At 46.4% G+C, this 23,906-nt stretch overlaps 2 protein-coding genes and 1 pseudogene across 4 annotated transcripts; all 3 read right to left on the bottom strand.

The window, feature by feature from the left end:
- Positions 1-6,826: 6,826 nt before the first annotated feature.
- Positions 6,827-10,299, bottom strand: LOC109780129 (26.2 kDa heat shock protein, mitochondrial). 3 transcript variants are annotated; one of them, XM_073505313.1, is made up of 3 exons: positions 10,169-10,299; positions 7,647-8,351; positions 6,827-7,536 (listed from the first exon to the last, which is right to left on the bottom strand). In XM_073505313.1, the coding sequence occupies exons 2-3, from the start codon at positions 7,969-7,971 to the stop codon at positions 7,103-7,105; spliced, it is 759 nt and encodes a 252-aa protein (XP_073361414.1). In that variant the 5' UTR covers positions 7,972-8,351; positions 10,169-10,299; the 3' UTR covers positions 6,827-7,102. The 3 variants fall into 3 exon arrangements, with proteins under 3 accessions (XP_073361414.1, XP_073361413.1, XP_020194300.1); XM_073505312.1 differs by having other exon boundaries at positions 10,165-10,291; XM_020338711.4 differs by lacking the exon at positions 10,169-10,299 and having other exon boundaries at positions 7,647-7,937.
- LOC109780133 (uncharacterized) lies at positions 9,943-10,655 on the bottom strand (annotated as a pseudogene).
- A 10,609-nt stretch (positions 10,656-21,264) lies between these two features.
- LOC109780130 (26.2 kDa heat shock protein, mitochondrial) lies at positions 21,265-22,475 on the bottom strand. Its single transcript, XM_020338712.4, has 2 exons — positions 22,139-22,475; positions 21,265-22,017 (listed from the first exon to the last, which is right to left on the bottom strand). Exons 1-2 carry the CDS (start codon positions 22,347-22,349, stop codon positions 21,587-21,589), a joined length of 642 nt encoding a protein of 213 aa, XP_020194301.1. The 5' UTR covers positions 22,350-22,475; the 3' UTR covers positions 21,265-21,586.
- Between the last annotated feature and the right edge of the window lie 1,431 nt (positions 22,476-23,906).

Here is a 23,906-nt window from a genome sequence, read left to right as displayed (position 1 = left end):
AATTGCTCGGCTTGTCATCAGGGTTGTGCATGATTTGAATGCTTTGTGTGGTGAAGATGGAGCATAGCCAGACTATATGATTTTGTAGGGATGAGCTTTCTTTGGCTATGTTATTTCAATAAGACATAATTGCTTGGTTGGTATGCTTGAAGTATTATTGTTTTTATGTCAAATGATAGACTATTGCTTTGAATCACTCGTGTCTTAATATTCATGCCATGATTAGATACATGATCAAGATTATGCTAGGTAGCATTCCACATCAAAAAATATCTTTTTTATCATTTACCTACTCGAGGACGAGCAGGAATTAAGCTTGGGGATGCTGATACGTCTCCGTCGTATCTATAATTTTTTATTGTTCCATGCCAATATTCTACAAGTTTCATATACTTTTGGCAACTTTTTATACTATTTTTGGGACTAACATATTGATCCAGTGCCTAGTGCCAGTTCCTGTTTGTTGCATGTTTTATGTTTCGCAGAAACCCCATATCAAGCGGAGTCCAAACGGGATAAAACGGACGGATAATATTTTTGGAATATTTGGAGAATATGGGAAGAAGAATCAACGCGAGACGGTGCCCGAAAGGGGCACAAGGCAGGGGGCGCGCCTGCCCCCCCTGGGCACGCCTGCCCCCCTCGTGGCCCCCCCGTAAGGCGGTTAGTGCTCTACTTTGGCCGCAAGAAAGCTCATTTTCGGAGAAAAATCTGGGCGAAGGTTTCAATCCAATCGGAGTTACAGATCTCCATATATATACGAAACGGTGAAAGGGCAAAAGTGAGGAACGCAAAAACAGAGAGAGACAGAGAGACAGGTCCAATCTCGGAGGGGCTCACGCCCCTCCCATGCCATGGAGGCCAAGGACCAGAGGGGAAACCCTTCTCCCACCTAGGGAGGAGGTCAAGGAAGAAGAAGAAGAAGGGGGCCCCTCTCCCCTCTCTTCCGGTGGCGCCGGAACACCATCGTGGCCATCATCTTTATCGCCATCTTCACCAACATCTCCATCACCTTCCCCCCTCTATCTACAGCGGTCCACTCTCCCGCAACCCGCTGTACCCTCTACTTGAACATGGTGCTTTATGCTTCATATTATTATCCAATGATGTGTTGCTATCCTATGATGTCTGAGTAGATTTTCATTGTCCTATCGGTGGTTGATGAATTGCTATGATTGATTTAATTTGCTTGTGGTTATGTTGCTGTCCTTTGGTGCCCATCATATGAGCGCGCGCGTGGATCACACTATAGGGTTAGTTGTATGTTGATAGGACTATGTATTGGAGGGCAAGAGTGACAGAAGCTTCTACCTAGCATAGAAATTGATGCATACGGGATTGAAGGGGGACCAATATATCTTAATGCTATGGTTGGGTTTTACCTTAGTGAACGTTAGTAGTTGCGGACGCTTGCTAACAGTTCCAATCATAAGTGCATAGAATTCCAAGTCAGGGATGACATGCTAGCAGTGGCCTCTCCCACATAAAACTTGTTATCGGTCTAGTAAAGTAGTCAATTGCTTAGGGACAATTTCGCAACTCCTACCACCACTTTTCCACACTCGCTATATTTACTTTATTGTGTCTTTATCTAAACAGCCCCTAGTTTTTATTTATGTGCTCTTTATTATCTTGCAAACCTATCCAACAACACCTACAAAGTACTTCTAGTTTCATACTTGTTCTAGATAAAGCGAATGTTAAGCGTGTGTAGAGTTGTATCGGTGGTCGATAGAACTTGAGGGAATATTTGTTCTACCTTTAGCTCCTCGTTGGGTTCGACACTCTTACTTATCGAAAGAGGCTACAATTGATCCCCTATACTTGTGGGTTATCAGTGTGTTGATGATGAACTCCTTGCTCTTGTGCTTCAAATGATAGTCTCCCCAACACTCAACTCTCTCTCATAGGATTGGATTTGGTGGAAAGATGATTTGAGTGGAAAGCAACTTGGGGAAGGCTAGAGATCCAGATTAATGTGGTTGGAATGGAATATCTTGACCTCAACACAAGTGTAGGTGGTTCTCTCTCGGAAAATGTATGATGGAAGTGTAGGCATGTTCTGATGGCTCTCTCCATGAATGAAGAGTGGGTGGAGGGGTATATATAGCCTCCACACAAAATCTAACCGTTTACACACAATTTACCAAACTCGGTGGGACTGAATCAGAAAACTCGGTCAGACCGATTCAGTTCATAATGTGGCCATTAGGCATTTCGGTGGGACCGACATGTCAACTCGGTGGGACCGATTTCATTAGGGTTAGGGCATAACGTAATCTCAGTGAGACCGATTACACAAACTCGGTGGGACCGATTTTGGTAATAAGCTAACCAGAGAGTTGGTCAGGCAAACTCGGTGGGACCGATTCGCTCATTTCGGTTGGACCGAAACGTTACGAAGGGGAAACAGAGAGTTTGCATTGCGAACTCAGTGGGACCGACGCTCATCTCGGTTAGACCGAAACGTTACGAAGGGAAACAGAGAGTTTGCAATCCCATCTCGGTGAGACCGAGATCCCTATTGGTGAGACCGAAGTGACTAGGGTTTGTGGCAATGGCTATGTCGACAAAACTTGGTGGCGCCAGATAGAAAGTTTCGGTATGGCCGAGTTTGACTTTTGGTTTGGGAAAAATGTGGATATGAGAAAGTGGTTGAGGATTTTGGAACATATCACTAAGCATTTTGAGCAAGAACCTCATTAAGCAACACCTCATCCCCTTTTAATAGTATTGGCTTTTCCTATGGACTCAATGTGATCTTGGATCACTAAAAGTAAAATGTAGAGTCTTGAGCTTGAGCCAACATGTGTCCTTAGCATTTTGAGGGTTCCACATTCCTAATCCATGCCATGCCAATCATTGAGCTTTCCTGAAATATTTATCTTGAGATAGCATTAGCTCAATGAGCTATATGTTGTTAGTAATTACCAAAACCACCCAGGGATAGTTGCACTTTCAGTGACGAAACCGTCGGGTCAGTTCCGCACTAGCGTGTAGAGCGCGCTCTCTACATGCCAGCGGTGTGATCACCATGACGCCAAGGGCCCTGGCTCATTTTTGGTGCTCAGCACCGTGTCTAGTGTGTGAGGCGTGCACAGTAGGTCGTAGGAGTGGTCTTTGTGTGTCCCCAGGTGCATTGAGCTGCATTTGGCAAGCCCAAACAGTCTGCTGTAGCAAACTTTGATAGCAGCTACAAAGCAAATTAGGTAAGGGTCGGTGTGTGGGTGATGTCTAGGGCTGTTGACATACTAAGGTGTATACAAGTGTACCAATTTTCAAACACTTTGGAACCATATACATGGTACTTGCTGTTAACTCAGAATCGGGTCCAGAAACTGAAAGATGGTGTGCTCAAAATAAAAAGATCTTGGGTGGATTAGTGGCATTTCTAGTGTTGGTTTAACCCAGAGAATTTATACAAACTAGCACAATGCATGTGTGTGGCTACGAAACAAAAATATGAAGAGCCAGGTCACAACTTAAGAGCATAATTTTGAGTGGAGACACATTTTTGCATTTTGTTATTTGTGCATTCAAGTGTTGGTCTCACATGAAAATAGTAGTGTACTTGTTAATTTGTTTTAGGTCCAACATGTGAGTTAAAAGTGCATTTGTTTATTCATGTCTCATGGAAGGTTGCTAATCCCACATGTGGGTAAGCGTGCATTTTTTATTAGTAAAGGTTGTTCCCGCAAGGTGTGAACTCACCACCAACTCCAACCTTTATAAGTAGGAAAGATTTATTGGGAATTTTAGAGCAACATAAAAACTAGTTACTTCTCAACTCAATGGTTTTTGAAAGCTCAAAACCTTTTTAGAAAAAGAACAACTCTTGAGAAATTTTTGGGAGAAGTAGCTAGGTCAGATGGTTAGGGTTGGTGATAACCAGAGTATGTTATATGAGTAATCTTTTTGATCTGGTCAAGCCCAAGAAAATCAGTGCAAAGAAGATCCAAACCAAATCCCAGAAAGGAAACTCCAACTTGATCTTGAAAAAAATGCCAAATTTCAGGGTGTTCAATCTCCTTCATTCTTTGCCCGGATCATGCCGGCATCTTCTGCTGGAGGTCCAGCTCATGGAACTTCACTACTTCCTCAGCCTACAAGCGACAGTTCATGGATTTGGCACCCTCGCCATTGCAGTTTGCTGGGAAGACCCCCCCCCCCCCAATGTCGCTTCTTCATGTGGGTGCGGCTCCACCACCGATTGTGTTTGTCACCAAGAAAACCAGGAAGCATGAGGCCAACTCCTATGCACGACCCCATCTTGTCCGCGTGTGTACGTTTTGATCCAAACGGGCAAATGCGGCAGCCCAACGCACGACTCCATCCTCAAATTCCGTCTATTTGGTGTTCGGCTCGACCCGTTTTCGGAGCAAACTTGCTCCCGATTTACGTATAGACGGACATCGAACGAACGCCCACCAACCCGCTCTTTTCCCACCTCTCGACCACCCACCTACCTCCCACCACCCATATTTACGACACACGCATGGGCAGACCCACTTGCTAGCCACCCATCCAACCGCTCGTCGTCCTTTTTAATGTGGAAGCCGTGGACCGGCCAGTCCACAGACTTCCACTTCCAGAGCCGAATGCCTCCTCGAGCCCCGATACGAGCAAACCCTAGCCCCAGCCGCCGCTCTTCCACCTCCTCCCCTCCACCTCTTCGCTGTCGGCCATGGTCTAGGAGTGGATCCCCGGCCGCAAGGGGAAGCATGACCACGAGGCTAGGTCGTGCTCCGGCTGCCGCCGTAGTAGCCAATCCACCCCTCATCCACCTCCTGCATCATTCAATATCTCCCCGCCGGCGGCCCCGCCTCGATAACGGTCATACGTGAATGCCGAAATCTACCAGAGGTATTGGGAGACGGGCACGCCGTTTCCGTGGAGCGACATGCACCTCCCCAACAAATGTCACCTCTCGGCAGATCGCGTGCCCATGCCACCGATCCCATTGAGTGGCCGCGCTCGCCACGAGGAGATGTACCGTCGCCGCACCTGCCTTCCAGTCGACCTCGTCAATGACCGCAGGTACACCGTAGACTTGCCTCTCCGGGACACGTGGTTCCGGGATGAGCACGCCCTGCGGCTATAGTCATACTTTTTCGGTCGTACTCTCCCAGCCGCGCGCGCGCTTTCAACCCGCTCCGGGCGTGCGCGGGTTCACCGCCTGACGCCCACGCCCTCCCCCTCGCAGTCCCCGCCACCAACCCCTCCGATGACTGCCAAGGAGGAGGCGAAGCTCATGAGGCGGGTGATGGGGGACTCCATTCGTACCCACGACGAGGCCCAATTGGAGGGCCTCGAAGTCGAAGAGATGATGGCCCTCTCAGCGGCCGGCGATGTCACCATCCTGGAGCTGGACGCCATGGTCAAGGAAGAGGAGGAGGAGCCCACTGCCGCGGCTTGGAACGGGACATTGGTGGGCTAGTCGTGGTCATGGATGGAGAATGTCTCTATGCCGCCCTTGTGTGTGGATGCCGAGGCATGGTCACCGTCTCCGCCCCGCCTGGCAGCACCCCGGGCGGCCGCTTACGCATGTATCCGTTTTGTCGCATCAAATGGATAAAATCCAGACAAAACGGGCGTCCGTTTGGGATCATGCTTATGAGTTGGCCTGAGATAAACAACAGCCATCCTTAAACCTTTTAAGTAAGAGCAATGGTATACCTACGTAATTGTTTTTACGTGTTGTACGTAACACTAAACGTGGTATGTCATGATTGAAGATGGAGAGAGAAAGGGGCCACCCCATTAAAATCAGGGGGAGAGAAGGTTAGATTAGGAAATTTACGTATCACTACGTAGCTGTTTATGTAGTTGTAGTGTTATTCTTTAGGTAATAAAACACCCTTTATAAAAAAAAACATTTCATATATGGTTGTTTCCAAGAATACACACCTACAAACTGAAGCAGCTATTGTTCTTACAGGTAAACATAGAGGATAAATAGAAAAAATTCAGGGAACAGCAAGCAACAACCATCCATCGGTACTCTGCATAGCCTGTCTGCTTTCATGCCCATTCACCACTAAATCAGTTCATCACGTCGAACTGAGGAAATCAACAGAGTTGTTGACCAATTTCGTTTGTCATGTCTTATATGGCTGTTCACACGACAACGCTACGACCACAAACACGAACAGTCACTGTTCTGACAAAGTAACACAGAAGAACAAGTTCAGGAAATCAACAAGTTTAATCACGAATTTTCACCAGCAAAGTAGTTCATCATACGCGTTTTATTTATCACCTCTGAAAAGTCAATCGAGTTCAGCATCAACTTCTCCACCAAAGTACAGTTGATAATATCAAGAAGTAAGCACATAGGATAAACACAAAACATTCAGGGAACGACCAAATCAATTCATCACATTATACTCGAGTAAATCAACGAAGCAGGACATAAACAAACAAATGCTGGACAGTTCACGCAACTACAAACTGGAACAATTACAGTTGCTACAAGAAGTTAAACTCAAGGATAAGCACACAAAATTCGAGGAGATCAGACAAGCAAAAATTTCAGCACAAAATAATCACGGAACAGCAAGCAAAAATCATCAACCCGTAACTGCCCGTTCACCAACTTCATGACTTCAAACTCGAGGATAGGCATGAATGCCCAGCTTTTTACAGAAAGCTTAAAGCAATACAGATAAGAAACGAGGGATGATAGACAGGCGAAACTAGCTCAAGACAATCAAAGCAGTTCATCAGGCCAAACTTGAGACAATCAATAAAGTTCATGACCAATTTCAGCACCAAATCAGTTCGTCATATGCCAAATTTGAGGAAATAAACAGAATTTCATGACCAATTTCACCACCAAAGCAAGTTCATCATATGCCGAACTAGAGGAAATTAACAGAGTTCGCGACCAAGTTCACCACCAGACCACTACCTACTTGATCCAAGACGATCAACGAAGCAAAACAAGAAAGAAAGACACCAAACATGACCACATCAACAAGGCGTCTCTCAAACTCCTTGCGCTCAAGTTTGGCCGCATCAACTAGGCGCCTCCGCAGAGGTGCACTAGTTGACCACATCAACAAGGCGCCATCCTCCATGAGCACTACCACGACGGCACTATCTACTCGACCTTGACGTGGAAGACGTCCTTGCGCTCCTCCTCCTTGACCTTGAGCAGGGTGACCCAGAGCACGCCATTCTTCATCTCGGCCTTGATCTTGTCCATCTTGTACGCGTCAGCAGCGGGCATCTCGATGCGGCGGTTGTACCTCGGCACCTTGGAGTCGTCGTCGCCGTCCCAGGGCTGCTTCTCGTCCTCGCCCTTGATCATCAGGATGTTCTTGTCCGCGCGCACCTCCACGTGCTCCTTGGTCAGCCCCGGCATCGGCACCTTGAGGTACACCGCGTCGTCGTCCTCCTTGGCCACCCACCGTCCGAGCCGTGACGCCCCAGCACCAGCAGTGGAGGAGAGGCCGCCGGTCTGAGTTGCGACGTCCTCCATGAGAGACAGCAGACGGGCCATGCTGGTCGGCGCGCCGAGCGGGTCGAGCACGTCTGCAGAATCAACACCGAGGACACCAAAAGCAGATCAGAACGCTGCGATGTTGATACTTCAGAACGAAGGCAAAGAAACCGTGCACCACAGGTGGGGAAGGAAAGCATACCCTGCGGGAAGAAGCTGGGGATGACGAGGTCGCGACCGCTGTAGTCGTCGTTGTCGTCGTCGTAGCGGCTGACCTCCTTGGCCTGGGTGTTGTACGGGCGGCGAGCGGCGGTGACGGCGGGGGAGCCGAGCGAGCAGAAGGCCACGGGAGCACCGGACTTGAGGAGTCTGGCCGGCGCGGTGTCCTTGCCCTTGCAAGCGACGGCGGAAGCCATGGTCCCTCTCTTCTTTCTCTCTCTCGCTCTTCTTTCTCTCTCTCTTCTGCTGTGATTTTGGATTCTTGTGGTGAGCGAAATGGAGGGGGTTTTGTAAGGAGGTAATAGCATCGCAGGTCCTCAAACTTGTCTTGCATGTGATGGTTTGGTCCTAAATCTTGCAAAAGTAGATTATTTGGTCCTCCAACTTGTCCTCAAGGTGCAAATTTGGTCCTGGGCCAATCAACAGCCGCCAAGTGGAGCCAGCTCGGCCGAGCTGGTCAGCGCACCCCATTTTGCATTCAGCCCCCTGCTATATATGGAAATTAACCCGCAGGACGCCTTGATCGTGACGAGCGCCTGCTGCCCAGGTTGTGGCCGGAGTGGACGAGGGGGAGCACGCCGGCGCCCGGCGATGGTGGCCTGAAGCTGCCGGGGCACCCGAAGCTGACCTCCTCATTGCCGCCCACGAGGAATGGCACCGCGGCGTCCTGCTGCTGCTGCCGCTCCACCTGCGCCAAGTTCAGCAGCACAGAATTTTACATAACCTGACTAATGATGCTCAACTCTAGACAACAAATCGATCAGCAAGCAAGTAAAAAGTACTGTAGGAAACTAGTTGCATTTGCATTGTTCAACTAGGAAACTACCTAACCTCTTAGGCTCTTAGCCCATCAACCAACTCTGGGAAACTGCTTAATCAGACACAACTTTAGGATACAAACTACCTAGTAACTTGACAGAAACTAGAGGAACCAATGCTGAAACACTGAGGCATCGATGAACAACCGACCTTTCTGGCATACAACGGAATAAAAGTGAGGTAATCTCACGAGTCAACCAAAACCAAAAAAGAAGGGCACAAATACAACAAGAAGTTGATCCATCACGTACACAAAATGATGACCGGAACAAACTGAAAAATACAAAGAACCCATTTCTGAGTTGGTCTGACGGTGCGAATTACTCTACTTGTACATGTGTCATGTGTGTGTGTGCTCTACTGTACGAAATTCAGAGCTCGAATACAACACTACTCATATTCTGTGATTCACAAATTAATGAGCCCAGGAAGGACATATACAGCAGAATTAGCAGTTTAAAATATGGTATAGAGGCAACGTTGCTGGGCAAAATGCAAAGTAGGGCTTGTGTACTTAACATGCATGTAATCTGAAACATGTTACTCTGCACCTCCTTTCACTGCCTTGTCTCCAAAAACAAATGCATTTAAACGAGAGTGGTAACACGATAAATAAAGACCATGTACGATGACAAGTTTATCAGTGCATAATTCTACAGAACCTGACCAACATTAAGTTGCATTTGCACAACTCTAGAAAACTGCTTGATCAGACACAACTAGGAAATTGCCTAGCAACCAACAGAAACTAACTTAGCCCAGCAACCAACTCTCCAAAAACTGTTTGATGGGACACAATTAAAGGTAACTTTAGTCAGGTTCTGTAGTTGATCAATCCTAAGTACTGATAAAATCCTGAAGCTTAGCGCAGCTACCAACATTTCTGTCATAAGCTAGAATTTAACCGAGGTGAGTTCATCAGTCAAAACCGAAAAGACGGGAATATCAAAGAGTTTCAGTAAGGCTGATCCTGTATCTGAATGACGTTCGTCCTACATGATCCACGGTGCAAAAACAGAACATGCAGTCGATCAATCATGCACACCTTAACAGATCAGAAACAAGATGAACACCGTAATTAAGTTCACGAGCCATAACCGAAAGGGGACTGCCAAAGACATTCAGTTAGCAATTTAGCATGATCCTATATAACATTCACGTTGTATAATCCATGGTGCAAAACACATAAATATGCAGTACTTCGGAGTATATCATAATAGAAGAACGAAATGATCATTGCAGTGAGTTTGTGGCATCCGGTCCTGTGCCTGATCATCAAACGCACAAGCTTTTCAAACAGAATCCTAACAAGTGAACAACATTCCTTATATGCATAGGATGATCCAGAGTAAAACTGGAAGTGAATTGAGCCATCTAAACAGTAACTGATGCATGCATGAAAAAATTAGCACAAGCAACAACAGAAGTTGAACAAACAGTCGGAACAGAGCACAAGAAGATCAACCAAATTCGCACCAAAATTCATTCAAGTCGTACTGGATAAGCTAGGCAACAACCATTCGGTGCCACAGAATGCAATCAGAAGTACAGAACACAGTGCTCATCTCTCATCTGAACCTCTATTGAGCTAAACGACTACCCAAATCACTCATCCAAACCACTACGCACTACTAGCAGTAAATCCTCCATGGCTAGAAACATAACAGAGCAAGATGACTCACGTACGAATCACTCGGCGAGGCTGGTGAGCTTCTTGGGCTCCATGAAGCGGGAGAGGACGGAGACGACGATGTCGATGTGCTTCACGGCGAGCGATCCTGCACGCGCGGTACATGTAGTCGAGCGACTTGCCCACGTCGCCGCCGCCGCCTCTGGCTGCCTGATGGGGCTTTCTGGAGCTGGACTTGGCGGTGGCGGTGGTGTCCGGGTCGTCGGAGAGGTCGACATTGGCAAGGGCCTCGGTGGCGGCCACGACCGGGTCCGGGTCGTCCCTGTCGGGGCTGCTGTCCGGCGAGGAGGTGGAGGAGTCGGGGGTCTTGCCGGGGACGGGGGCCTTGCCTCTGGCGAGGCACTCGGCGCAGCGCGGGATGAGGTGCTCCTCCAACAACTTGATGGCCAGGACGGCGGCCATGACGCGGTCGAGGGCATGGGCCCGGGATCTGGGGCGGACCGGGAACTGCTGCGCGAGCAGCGCATCGTGGCGTCGGCGTCGGCGTACGCGTCAGAGGTTGGAGGCGAGCTCGCCGAGGGTGGCGTCCGCGTCCGCAGGGGTGGCTGTGGGGGCGCCGTCGTCGGCCTGGAGGTCCTGCAGGCGGTGCTGGAGTTGCAGGAGGCGGTCGCGGGTGTCCTGCGGGTTGAAAACGAGTAATGGCAGGGGGCAAAATGCAAAACGTTCGGCGCTGACCAGCTCGGCCGAGCTGGCTCCACTTGGCGGCTGTTGATTGGCCCAGGACCAAATTTGCACCTTGAGGACAAGTTGGAGGACCAAATAATCTACTTTTGCAAGTTTTAGGCCAAACCATCACATGCAAGACAAGTTTGAGGACCTGCGGTGCTATTACCTCTTTTGTAAGGGCGTGTAGCGCCTATCTGTGAGGCGTTGCACAATGTAGTGTGGCGCCTTCGTGTCGGGCGTCACACAAAAAGGTCAGCCGCGTGAAATAGTTCCACGGGCAGTTCATTCTGTGATTTGATTTCGTCCACAGATCAAATTTGTCAAATTTGCCTTTTGTAAGTGGGGAGCGGGGGAGATTTCTTGGGGAGGGGATGGGAAACGGGTTTAGAAGGTTCTGGACAGATCGGTTGGGCTCTCGAGCCTTCCAGAAAGATCTGGAGGCCACAGCTTTACGATTCGTGCTGCTAACTTTTGATCTGCTCAGCTACATCGGGCACGAGTGATTTGCTTTTCAAAGTTGGACTACTTTTGCAAAGAATTCCTACCGTTTGGTGGACTCGGGTGGAAGCAATAGACAGCTCAATTGCTTAAGCTAAGGGCATGGCCAATGCTCCAAGTTGGACTGCTGCTCCATAAAAAAAGCTGGTGATGTGGAAGAGAGAGGGAAAAAAGCTAGTGCTTGAAGAGAGGAACGGATTCTTACAGAGGAGACTGGTGCTTCATCCAAAAAGTTGAAATAAAGAAAAAAAGAGGAACACGTTGTGAGAGATGTGATGCATGTGTAAAGGAAAAAGTAAGAGAGATGCTAAGAAATATGATGGAGGTGTGGTCCGGGCAAGCTATGGCTGCTTTGGGAGAGAGAAAAATTATACAGTGGTCTCAACCTACATGGCGGATGGGGCAGCTACATAGTGCTGCCTTCATTGTACATGCCCTAATACAGTGTCAACCTAATAACACTGTTTGGTTTGCTAAACTCTACATGTTCAGCTTATACAAGGCTCCTAAATAACCATACGAAAATAATAAATATGAAGTAATCGTACTATAAAACCGTGTTGAGGCTACACAATCCACCTTTGTATAATGACCCACAAAATCCAAGGTTACCCTCTCTTTTTTGAAGATAATATTGGGGACGTCTTATTTGTAACAAATCCAGCTAACACTCTACCCTGCCACCTGATCACATGCACGGACCTTAGCACAAGAAGCCCTGCCACATCAGATTCGAAACTCGTAAGCAGGACATAAAAGTTGCACGAACGCTATCCTAACCAAGCAGAGACGCCCACCGGAGACCTGTGATTGAATCCCAGATCCTCCTTTTATTTTTTATTTTTTACTTTTACAAGGTGGCGAAAATATGCACAAAAAATTGGTACATGGCAGTTTTTAAAAGAAAAATGGCAGATTTATATGTAGAAAAAGCTAACTTGCCACGTGGCAAATTTTAATACCTTTTCGTAATGCTTCAGATGTCAATTTTGTTTTGTACACATGGAAAAACTTAGGAAATTTTTCTCATGGTCCCATGACAAATTCATAACATTTTTTACTTCCAAACATAGCAATTTTAGTCTATTTTTTGTAATGCTACACCATAGCAAGCTTTGAGAACTTTTATTGATTATTTTCATGGCAATTTTGGAATTTTATTTTCTATTTTCGCACATGCCAGTTTTATTACTAAGAGGATAGCAATTTTATTATTTTAGAGCATGGAAATTTTATTATTGAGAGCATGGCAATAGTATTTATTTTTTGGATCATGACAACTTCCTGTGTGTGATTTCTATGTGTTTTTGAAAATGAAAATATAAAGCATCGAAAGTTCTCTGCGTATGTCTTTCTTTTAATTAATATGCAAATTTGCCATGCATAATGTTCTCTGTCTGCAATTTGGACCACAATTTTTTTTTATTTTTATAATTTACTATGGCCTTTTCGCCATGTAACTATTTTTCTGGTATGCTACCATGGCTTTTTTGTTTGCATTTTGTAAATTATGTTGTCTATGCCTTTTTCTATATAAGATCATATTTCAATTTTGGTTGATGGCAATTTTTCTAAAATTATCAAATATTTGGCACAACCCTTGTTTCTGGACCATAATTATCTGGCCAACTTGGGGGTCTCAGGGAAACACCCGTATATAGCTACCTAAATAGTTTGCTTGATCATCCCCGTCCCAGCGAACGAATTGTTCGCTCGTGGGTGCCTTCCGTTTTGACGTCCGCCAGATATTGTGGTACCTTTTTTAAGAAAACACCAAGTATGTCTACCTTCAATCCCCCTTGGCTCCCATGGCCTCTGGCTCGACCAGCCTGACGTCGGTTCTACAACCTTTCCACGTGAACAGCCGGTGGTCTCGGGTCTAGGCTTCTCAGATTCACCTAGCTCCTCCCGCTCATCCTTAGAAGGTGTTGCGTCACCTAGGGCGTCGAGCGCTACGGCACTAGCAGGAGGCTAGCTCGGTGGGGAAACGCTCATCCGCTTCCTCCCAGGAGCGCCAGGAAAGTTACATCGGAGCTTTTTGGCCTCTACTTCCAGTGCTTTCGGGAGGGGCATACCGAGTTGGATTGCACCTTTTATCCCTTGTGCATCCGTTGCGGCATCGTGGGCCATGGTTCGTCCCAACGCAAGAGATCTAGGAGCCTGGTTCCTGAGGGGGAGATCCGTTGGGCAGCGTTAGCCAAGATGTCTAGCGGTGCTCCGGCCTCACTGTCAATCAGGCTCATGGGCAGGGTTATGTTGGAGCCTAGGCAGGAGGCACCGGTGGCGCTGTCCTCCCCAGTTCCGCCCAAGATCCCTCCCATGCGGACATGGAAATCTTCACTGGTAGGCCGGAGTGAGATCTGTATCCTCCACCACTCACCAGTGATGGGTTGGACATGGAGCATGGACTTCGGCTCACGGTGTGGTTTATGTGGTTGGTGCAAGGCCGCCGGTCTCATGCTCCAAGGCAGGCGAGGCGATTTTTGTGTGGCTGAAAATCCCTAGGAATCAGTTCTCGGTTCATTGTTTCCACCGGGAGGATTTCTTGATGGTGTTTTAGCCTCCCAGAGCTCCGCAATGCGGCCATTGGGGCAAACCCTATTGAGCATGCGGGGTTCAAGCTTTTCATCAAACCATTGTTGCATCAAGCCCAAGCCACGTCCAACCTCATGCGCGTTCATGGCAATTTCTGTGGACCTCAACATCCCTAGGCACCATTTCTCAGTTCATGAATGCTACAATTAATTATTTTGAACTCAACATAGTCATCTCCCGCATATGCAAACTTTGTACACAAAATTTAACCTTTTTCCTATTTAAAATGATTATTTCTGTTGTTTACTATAATATTTGCCATGTTGTGACAGGAAAAAGGCATATAGAATGAAACTATCAGCTTTTAGATCAAGTTTTATACACGTTTAGATCGTAAATTAGGCCACTCTCCTAATCAATATTAATGTTTCCTTTTAACTACTTGCATTATTGAAATACTCACTATCAATTGATTTTCCGCATATGCATTGTACAATGAATGCCGGCAATAATTTTTTGAAAGATGTGTTCATGGCTGATGCGCAGCTCCGCACAAGACTGTGTGCCATGTGGCACTATCCATTCATTGTTCAGTCTCGCTCTCTGATAGCCAGGCAACCTCCTGAAGCAATCATAGCCAATCATCCATACAAAAAAAGTGTTCTCTCTTTCCCTGTTCATTGGGAAGCCATACAAGCATTCAAATATGCAAGAAAAGGAGACTCTCCCTATGTGAATGGTGTTGCATATCGCTTCACAATTAATCTTCTACAGTCAAATCTAATAGAGATATGCAGTGATTCAAAGGGTTACAGTCTTTATGAAAGGTCTTCCTCTGTATAAAGCATTGCAACGAGCTCGACCTAAAACCCATTGTCATTTCTTCTCTCGTCTTAAAATAAAAAACAACATATATGCACGCACAAGCTTCAGCACGGGCGTGGCATGCAAGTCTGAAACATTTCAGCTAGGCTACAACTTAGACGACAGTCAACTTACCCTGTCATGGTATGGACTTGCCCCGCTCCCCAAGACCAAGACATTTTTGCTCCTGTGACCAAGATCGACAATGGATGAGGAAAGCGCATCGATTTTTCGAGACTCATGGAACGGGACCGAGTCACCCCGCCGTCTCTGGCCTAAGCTATTCGCCATATCAATACAAAATAAAATAATTTTTTGGGACTAACCTATTAACTTAGTGCCCGGTGTCAGTTGTTGTTTCTTACTTTTTTTTGGCTTTTCAGAAAGTTAATACAAACTGAGTCCAAACATGATGAAACTTTACGATGATTTTTTCTGGACCAGAAGTGACACTACAACGTTCGGGGGAAGGCTAGAAAATCTACAGGAGAGCGACGAGCTCACCCGACGCGCCCCATTGGGGGGTCCCTGAGCTCGTTGGTCCCACGTAGCTCCGTTTGACCTAATTCCACCTCTATAAATTCTCAAATATTCCCAAACCAACACAGAGCCATCTGGAACACTTTTCCCGCCACCACAAGCTTCTGTTCTTCTGCGATCCCATCTGGAGGCCTTTTCCGGTACTCTGCCGGAGGGGGAATCGATCGCGGAGGGCTTCTACATCATCCTTGCTACACCTTTAATGATGTGTGAGTAGTTTACCATAGACCAACGGGTCCATAGCTAGTAGCTAGATGGCTTCTTGTTTCTCTCTGATCTTCAATATAATGCTCTCCTCGATCTTCTTGGACTTCAATCCGATGTAATTTTCTTTTGCGGTGTGTTTGTTGTGATCTGATGAATTATGGGTTTATGATCGAATTGTGGATTTATGATCAGATTATTCATTGAAAGTAATTGAGTATTTTCTACACTTTATTATGCATGATTATTATTGCTTTGTATTTCTCTCCGATTTATCCGTATGGTTTGACCAACTAGATTAATTTATCTTCAGTAGGAGAGGTGATTTGTGATGGGTTCAATCTTGCGGTGTCCTCACCCAGTGACAGAAAGGCTAGCGGGTCTTTTATTTGTATTTTTTTCATTAAGGGTAAAACGATGGGGTTCAATCATATTTCTTTGTTTTATTCTGACTACATCATGTCACCATACCTCGTGCATAACTCTGTTTGTCATGAACTTAGTATGTAGAGAGGCAAGCATAGAAGTGCTCTCGAAGTGGAGTAATAGTAGTAGATGCAGCAATGAGTCGGTCTATTTGTCACGGACGTGATGCCTATATACATGATCACTGCCATGAATAATGTCATAACTATGCGTTTTTCTATCAATTGCCCAACTGTAATTTGTCTACCCACCGTATGATATTTATTCGAGAGATAAGCCTCTAGTGAAAACTATGGCCCCGGGTCTATCTTTATCATATTACTAAAACCAGAAATACCTTGCTGCAATTTATTTACTTTTCTTTTGTTTTGCAATTTATCCATCTACCACTACTAGATTTCATCCTTGCAAATAACGAGTTCAAGGGGATTGACAACCCTCTTGCCCGCGCTGGGTGCAAGTATTTGCTCTTGTGTATGCAGGTATTGTTCATTAAGATTTGTGTGGTTCTCCTATTGGTTCGATAACCTTGGTTCTCACAGAGGGAAATACTTATCAGCTATTATATTGCTTCACCCTTCCTCTTCGGGGAAAATCCCAACATAGCTCACAAGTAGCAGTACTCACCACATTGTCTCCCGACCAGGTGGGTCGGGCCGAGGACCCCCATGGCGGTTCACTAATGGGCCTCCTCGGGTAGCCCATGACACATACAAGGAAGATTCCACAAGACTTGATGCACAAGACGAGGACTCTTCCAAACCCTAAGCCTCCGAAGCATTCTATAAGCCGAGGCTAGGCTGGTCAATAGAGAATCTCATTCATTAGAAAAATCTCGAGGTAGATACCTATACACTGTATTATCCCCATATCAATACAATCAAAAATAGGGCGTAGGGTATTACCTCTTCTAGAGAGCCCAAACCTGGGTAGAATCTTGTGACCATGTTACCATCGCTCCAAGACACCTAGCTTAGGACCCCTAGAACAAGATATGCCGGATTTAGCACGACAGTCGGGGGTAGTGGGAAACACTTTGCCGACGAGGGTGCCTGAGCGACATAGCTCCGATCGATTCTGCGACGGCAGGCCATCCTGGCCGTGCTCGATTTCCTATGTGACATGTGAGAGAGGGGAGGACATGATGCGAGTGAAGAGTGAGCCGGGGGGCCTTTATAGCCGTGGCATGGTTGTTGTGGCCATGGCGCTGCCGCGGATAAGCTCGGACGAGTTGTGGTGCCCCTGGCCTCTGCCAGGCCTTAGTGAGGGCCGGGGGGGGGGGGTCCTGGTGAGCGCTTGCGAGCTTGTGGCCGGGTCGTCCGGGTTGTGGAGGAATACGATGACTGCGGCGCATCATAGGTGAGCAGCGCCGCGTCTTCCCGCAAATCTAGGGGGCCTGGTCATAGGGCGTCGAGGGGGTTTGCAGAGAGTTGCGTGTGGCCTCCTGTGAGTGATGGCGAGCAGGGGACGGCGGAACGCGACAAAGCCGTCGGGTCACGCGTGATCACCACGATGCCGAGGGCCCTGGCTCATTTTTGGTGCTTAGCACCGTGTCTAACGTGTGAGGCGTGCAGAGTAGGTCCTTGGAGTGGTCGCCATGTGTCCCCAGGTGCACTGAACTGCATTCTGCAAGCCCAAACAGTTTGCTATGGCAAACTTTGACGGCAGCTACAAAGCAAACTAGGTAAGGGTGTGTTTGTGGGTGATGTCTAGGGGTCAATTTTCAGGCAGTTTGGACCCATATGCAAGGTACTTGCTGTACAACTCAGGATCGAGTCCAGAAACTGAAAGAAGAGGGTGTGCTCAAAAGAAAAAGCTCCTGGGTGGGTTAGTGGCATTTCTAGTTTAGCTGGACCCAAATAATTTATACAAATTTATTGGGAATTTTAGAGCAAGAGAAAAATTAGTTACTTCACAACTCAAGGGTATTTGAAAAGCTCACTTTTTTAGAAAAAGAAAAACTTGGGTGAAGTAGCTAGGTCAGATGGTTAGGGTTGGTGATGACGAAAGTATGTTATGTGAGTTATGTTTTTGATTTGGTCAAGTGCAAGAAAATCAGTGCAAAAAAGATCCAAACCAAATCTCAGAAAAGAAACTCCAACTTGATCTTGAAAAAGAAGGGCCAAATTTCAAGGTGTTACAATCTCCTTCATTCTTCGCCCGGATCATGCCGGCATCTTCCGCTGGAGGTCCAGCCAGTGGTGGAGCTAGGGGGTGGAGGGGTGGGCCACCACCCAACCTGGGTTGCAAGGTTGAAAAAAATGATAAAATAATATGGGCAGTTCTCAGTGTTGGCCACCCTGACCCAGTGAGCTAGCTCCGCTACCGGGCCCATCTCGTGGAACTTCAGTACCTCCTCGGCCTACAAGCGACAGTTCATGGATTTGGCACCCTTGCCATTGAGGTTTGCTGGGAAGACCCCTCCCCTTCCCAAATGTCGCTTCTTCATGTGGTTGCAGCTCCACCGTCGTCTGTCCACTTTGGATCATTTTCAGTTGTTCAACGGCATGGTATTCCTAATGCTTATTTTTGCATGACCTGCAATAGGAACCTCGAGACCCCATGCACCTTTCTGGTCATTGTCCTTGTTGGCCCATGATCTGGCAAGAGTTTGTAGCGGCTACTAGATACCCGAACATCACCCTAGTTGCTTGGGTTCGCTTGACGGAACTGCCTGATGCGACCGGATGGGCGTTCAACCTCCTCCTGGCTCATCGCCTCTGGAATCGCCATGCCTTTTTGGGAGATCTAGCGTGAGCATAATTGTATAATTTTTCAGTACCTGTCACGCCCTCTCTAGGCGATCATGTGGTAAATTGTTGTCGATGCGGAACTTTGGGTTTTGGCGGGTGCTAGCCACCTTGTTTTGAGCGTGTAGTCACCCCCCCCCCCCCCCCCCCCCCCCAAAACAAAAAAAAAAGAAAAAATCATGTACAGTATTTTTTCTATCCTAATTAATGAATATCAAGACCTTTGCCGCTGGACTTCAATCTAATAGAAAAGGGGGAAAAATGCAGCGCCAAAAGCCAAAGATAAAATCAATTGGTGGGACTGAAGTAAGTATAGAAGAGTAGAAGTGCCAATTTCTTCTGTGTATTGCCTATTGCTTTTTCTTCGTGCATACTGCAATCCTATTTTGTTTGACACCAAGAAAACCACAGAGCATGAGACAAACAATCTACCCCGTTTGTGTTTGTCACCAAGAAAATCAGAAAGAATGAGATAGACAAACGGCCATCTCATATGGCTGTTCCCAAGAATACTACACCTACAAACTGATGAAACAGCTACTGTTCTTACAGGTAAACACAGAGGCTAAACACAAAAATTTCACGGAACAGCAAGCAACAACCATACATCGGTACTCTGCATTCATGCCCATTCACCACTAAATCAGTTCATCACGTCGGACTGAGGAAATCAACAGAGTTCTTGATCAATTTCATCGGGCATATTGAATTTCCGTTCCATTTGTCATGTCTTATATGGCTGTTCTGACAAAGTAACACAGAAGATCAACACGACGTAACAAACAATACATTCACCACAAATCAAGTAATCACGTCACACTTCAGGAAATCAACAAATTCTTGACCATTTCTAAAAAATAAGCTCAGGACCAGTTTCACTACCAAATCAGTTAATTACCTCAAACTAGAGGAAATCAACAAAGTTTAATCACGAATTTTCACCAACAAAGTAGTTCATCATACGTTTTTATTCTTGTTGGAAAATCGACAGAGTTAAGACTTAAGGATCAACTTCTCCACCAAAGTACAGTTGATAATATAAAGAAGTAAACACATACTGTAGGATAAACACAAAACATTCAGGAACCACCAAAACAAAGAAACACCTATCTCATGGGACTGTTCACGCAAGAACCCGTAAGCACAAACTGGAACAGATGCAGTTCTTACACGAAGTCAAACTCAAGGATAAGCACAAAATAATCACGGGACAGCATGCAAAAATCATCGACCCGTAACTGCCCGTTCACCAACTCCATGACGTCAAACTAGAGGATAGGCATGAATGCCCAGCTTTTTACAGAAAGCTTAAAGCAATAGAGATCAAGAAAGAGGAAAGATAGACAGGCGAAAGTAGCTTAAGACAATCAAAAGTAGTTCATCAGGCAAAACTCGAGGAAATCAGTAAAGTTCATGACCAATTTGACCACCAAAACTGTTAAAATCAGTAAAGGAAAAAAAAATGCAGCACCGAAAGCCAAAGATAAAACCAATTGGTGTGACTGAACCAAGTATAGAGTAAAAGGGAGGCGGATTTGTGGTCTATGGGGACATCTACACCCTATATGGGAAAAATTAGTAATTCAACAAAAAGTTAAAAATTCCTAAAAAATATTTTTGAAATAAACTTGACCTTCTATTGTACTCGTGAGAAAAAATCCACACACAAAAATCTCCCATTGACTTCTTTTCAAAAAAGACAAATTTTTGGCTAAAATAGTGTGAATAGTTACCTATAATAGCAAATAATTTTTGTCTTTTTTTGCTGTGAGGTCAACTTTTGTTTTTTTCGTGAAAATTTATATACTAGTGCAAAAGTAAGTCAAGTGTTTTGTCAAAATAGTTCTTATCTATTTTGACTTTTTATTAAAATATTAAAAAAAATCCCCATATAGGGTGCATATACAACCAGGAACATAAGTGTATTTCACAGAGTAAAAGTGCCAATTTCTTGTGTGTATTGTATTGCTTTTCGTTGTGCATACTGCAATTCCATTTTGTATGTCACCAAGAAAATCACAAAGCATGAGGCAAACAATCTATTCCGATTGTGTTTGTCACCAAGAAAATCACAAAGCATGAGATAAACAATCATATGGCTGTTCGCAAGAATACTATACCTACAAACTGAAACAGCTACTGTTCTTACAGGTAAACACAGAGGATAAACACAAAACGAAATTTTCACGGAACAGCAAGCAACAACCATGAGTAACTGCCCCCTTCACCACTAATTCAGTTCATCACGTCGAACTGAGGAAATCAACAGAGTTCTTACCAATTTCGTCCTGCATACTGAAATTCCGTTACTGTCCTACAACCACAAACACGAACAGTTACTGTTCTGACAAAGTAACACAGAAGATAAACACCACGTAACAGAATTTAAAAAAAAAACACCACGTAACAGCAAGCAAAAATCATCAACCAGTAACTGCCCGTTCACCAACTCCATGACGTCAAACTCGAGGAGATCAGTCAAATTTTCAGAGAGTAGGCATGAATGCCCAGCTTTTTACAGAAAGCTTAAAGCAATACAGATCAAGGACGAGAAAAGATAGACAAGCGAGACTAGCTTAAGACAATCAAAGTCGTTCATCAAGCCAAACTTCAGACAATCAACACAGTTCATGATCGATTTCACCACAAATTTAGTCTTGAGAAAACAAGGCTTCATGACCAATTTCACCACCAAATCAGTTCATCAGATGCCAAACTTGAGAAAATCAACAGAATTTCATGACCAGTTTCACGGCCAAAGCAAGTTCATCATACGCCGAACTAGAGGAAACTGACAGAGTTCGCGGCCAACTTCGCCTACTCGATCCAAGACAATCAACGAAGCAAAACAAGGAAGAAAGACACCAAACATGACCACATCAACAAGGCGTCTCTCACACTCTCGCGCCGGCCATCCTCCATGAGCTCTTCCTACTCGACCTTGACATGGAAGACGTCCTTGCGCTCCTCCTCCTTGACCTTGAGCAGGGTGACCCAGAGCACGCCATTCTTCATCTCGGCCTTGATCTTGTCCATCTTGTACGCGTCAGCAGCGGGCATCTCGATGCGGCGGTTGTACCTCGGCACCGCGGAGTCGTCGTCGCCGTCCCAGGGCTGCTTCTCGCCCTCGCCCTTGATCATCAGGATGTTCTTGTCCGCGCGCACCTTCACGTGCTCCTTGGTCAGCCCCGGCATCGGCACCTTGAGGTACAACGCGTCGTCGTCCTCCTTGGCCACCCACCGTCCGAGCCGCGACGCCCCAGCACCAGCAGTGGAGGAGTGGCCGGTCTGAGATGCGACGTCCTCCATGAGAGACAGCAGACGGGCCATGCTGGTCGGCGCGCCGAGCGGGTGGAGCACGTCTGCAGAATCAACATCAAGGACGGCAAAAGCAGATCAGAACACTGATTTGACTCACGATGTTAGATGCTTCGGAACGAACGCAAAGAAACGGGGAACCACCGATGGGGAAGCACAGCATACCCTGCGAGAAGAAGCTGGGGATGACGAGGTCGCGGGCGCTGTAGTCGTCGTCGTCGTCGTAGCGACTGACCTCCTTGGCCTGGGTGTTGTACGGGCGGCGGGTGGCGGTGACGGCGGGGGAGTCGAGCGAGCAGAAGGCCAAGGGAGTACCGGACTTGAGGCGTCCGGCCGGCGCGATATCCTTGCCCTTGCAAGCGACGGCGGAGGCCATGGTCTCTCTTCTCTCTTTCTCCTGTCTCTCTCTCTCTTCTCTCCCTCTCTTCTCTCTCTCTCTGCGGTGATGATTTTGGATTCTTGTGGTGAGCGAGAAGGGGTGGGAAATGGTGGGGGGTTTTGTATAGGAGGAGCGGGAAAGCTTTCTTGGGGGAGGGGATGCTGAACTGGGTTTAGAAGGATCCGGAGAGATCGATTGGGGTCTCGAGTATTCCCGAACGATCGGGAGACCACAGCCTTAAGATTCGTGCTGCTTGATGTAGTACGATCGGAGGCCATGGATTCGCAAGGCAAGAGAAGTTGCACTATGTCGTGTAATTTGCTTTCTCTGGTCTGCTTGGCGCTTGGCAATAAAGCAATCAGCACCAAAATAAATTCTGTATAATTCTTGTATTACTCAATCAGGTATTCTCTAGTCCAGACCCAAGCCATACTGCAGTTCAGCCTTGAGACCCGGAAAATATGCCAACGCGTGACTATCAACACCATTTGCTTGAGAACGAAAAAAATGGCAAATGTACATATTGTGAAAATTCAGGAAATCAACCAAACATGCTTTGACGTCGAGACATACATGGCTTTATTTAATGAGCTGTCATATAATCCAATTTTCTTTGAAATAAACTTTTTGGTGTTTAAAGTGTAGAGTTTATAACCATGTTCCAAAAACTTCATGCCATCGGGCATCACACATTTTAGTGGACTCCTTACTCATAATGTATTATTATTATTATTATTATTATTATTATTATTATTATTATTATTAGAAAAATTGGGGGCACTTCGCTGCGTGGTTAGTGTTGTTAGAAGTTCGTAAGTAAAATTAGTTGGTTTGGTGTGCGAGGAGACGATGTAGTTTTTTTTGTAATGCGGTACTGTGATGGCCTCTTTTTGAAGGTATAATTTTCTGTTATCTGCAAATTAACCCACATGTATGCGGAAAAGTTTCTTGAAGTATTGACCACATGTATTATATTGGTGTTATAGGGTCCGCATATTGGAATTTTTTTGTCAGGTGATGAGAGGGTGCGAGACTATGTATTTTTATAAGTTGGATTGCACCTTTCCTCCCTTGTGCATCGGCGTCGGCCACAATTGGCCCCAACGCGAGAGATCTAGGAGCCCGGTTCGTGAGGGGGAGCTCCGTCAGGCAACATTAGCCATGATGGCTAGGGGTGCTCCGGCCTCACTGCTAGCTAGGCTCATGGAGAGGGTTTCGTTGGAGCCTAGGCAAGATGCGCCAGTGTCGCTATCCTCCTTAGTTGCGCCCGAAATCCCTCCCATGGAGGCTTGGCAGGCTGGGCTATCTGCATCCTCCATCACTCACCGGTGATGGATGTCATGCAGTGTAGGCTTCGACTCATGACAGTGGTTTATGTGGGTTGTGTCGTGGTTCTAAGTCTGACAGTAGAATGGGGGGTAGGGATGTAAAGGCAAGGTCCTAGCTATGGAGAAGTTGTACGCACGAGTTTTACGAGTTCAGGCCCTTCTCGGAGGAAGTAACAGCCCTACGTCTCGGAGCCCGGAGGCGGTCAACTGGATTATATGCGTGTGT

The sequence above is a fragment of the Aegilops tauschii genome, chromosome 7 (assembly GCF_002575655.3).
Source record: "Aegilops tauschii subsp. strangulata cultivar AL8/78 chromosome 7, Aet v6.0, whole genome shotgun sequence".
NCBI classification, from domain to species: domain Eukaryota; kingdom Viridiplantae; phylum Streptophyta; class Magnoliopsida; order Poales; family Poaceae; genus Aegilops; species Aegilops tauschii.
The sequence above is the reverse complement of the archived record's forward strand: the minus strand, read 5'-3'. Positions and strand labels throughout refer to the sequence as shown.

Bases quoted from the DNA above. Each gene is read 5' to 3' on its own strand.
- LOC109780130 (XM_020338712.4), bottom strand. From the start codon at position 22,349: ATGGCCTCCGCCGTCGCTTGCAAGGGCAAGGATATCGCGCCGGCCGGA. The intron at 22,018-22,138 runs GTATGCTGTGCT...TTGATTCTGCAG, and splicing joins CCCCAGCTTCTTCTCGCAGG to ACGTGCTCCACCCGCTCGGC.
- LOC109780129 (XM_073505313.1), bottom strand. From the start codon at position 7,971: ATGCTATTACCTCCTTACAAAACCCCCTCCATTTCGCTCACCACAAGA. The intron at 7,537-7,646 runs GTATGCTTTCCT...TTGATTCTGCAG, and splicing joins CCCCAGCTTCTTCCCGCAGG to ACGTGCTCGACCCGCTCGGC.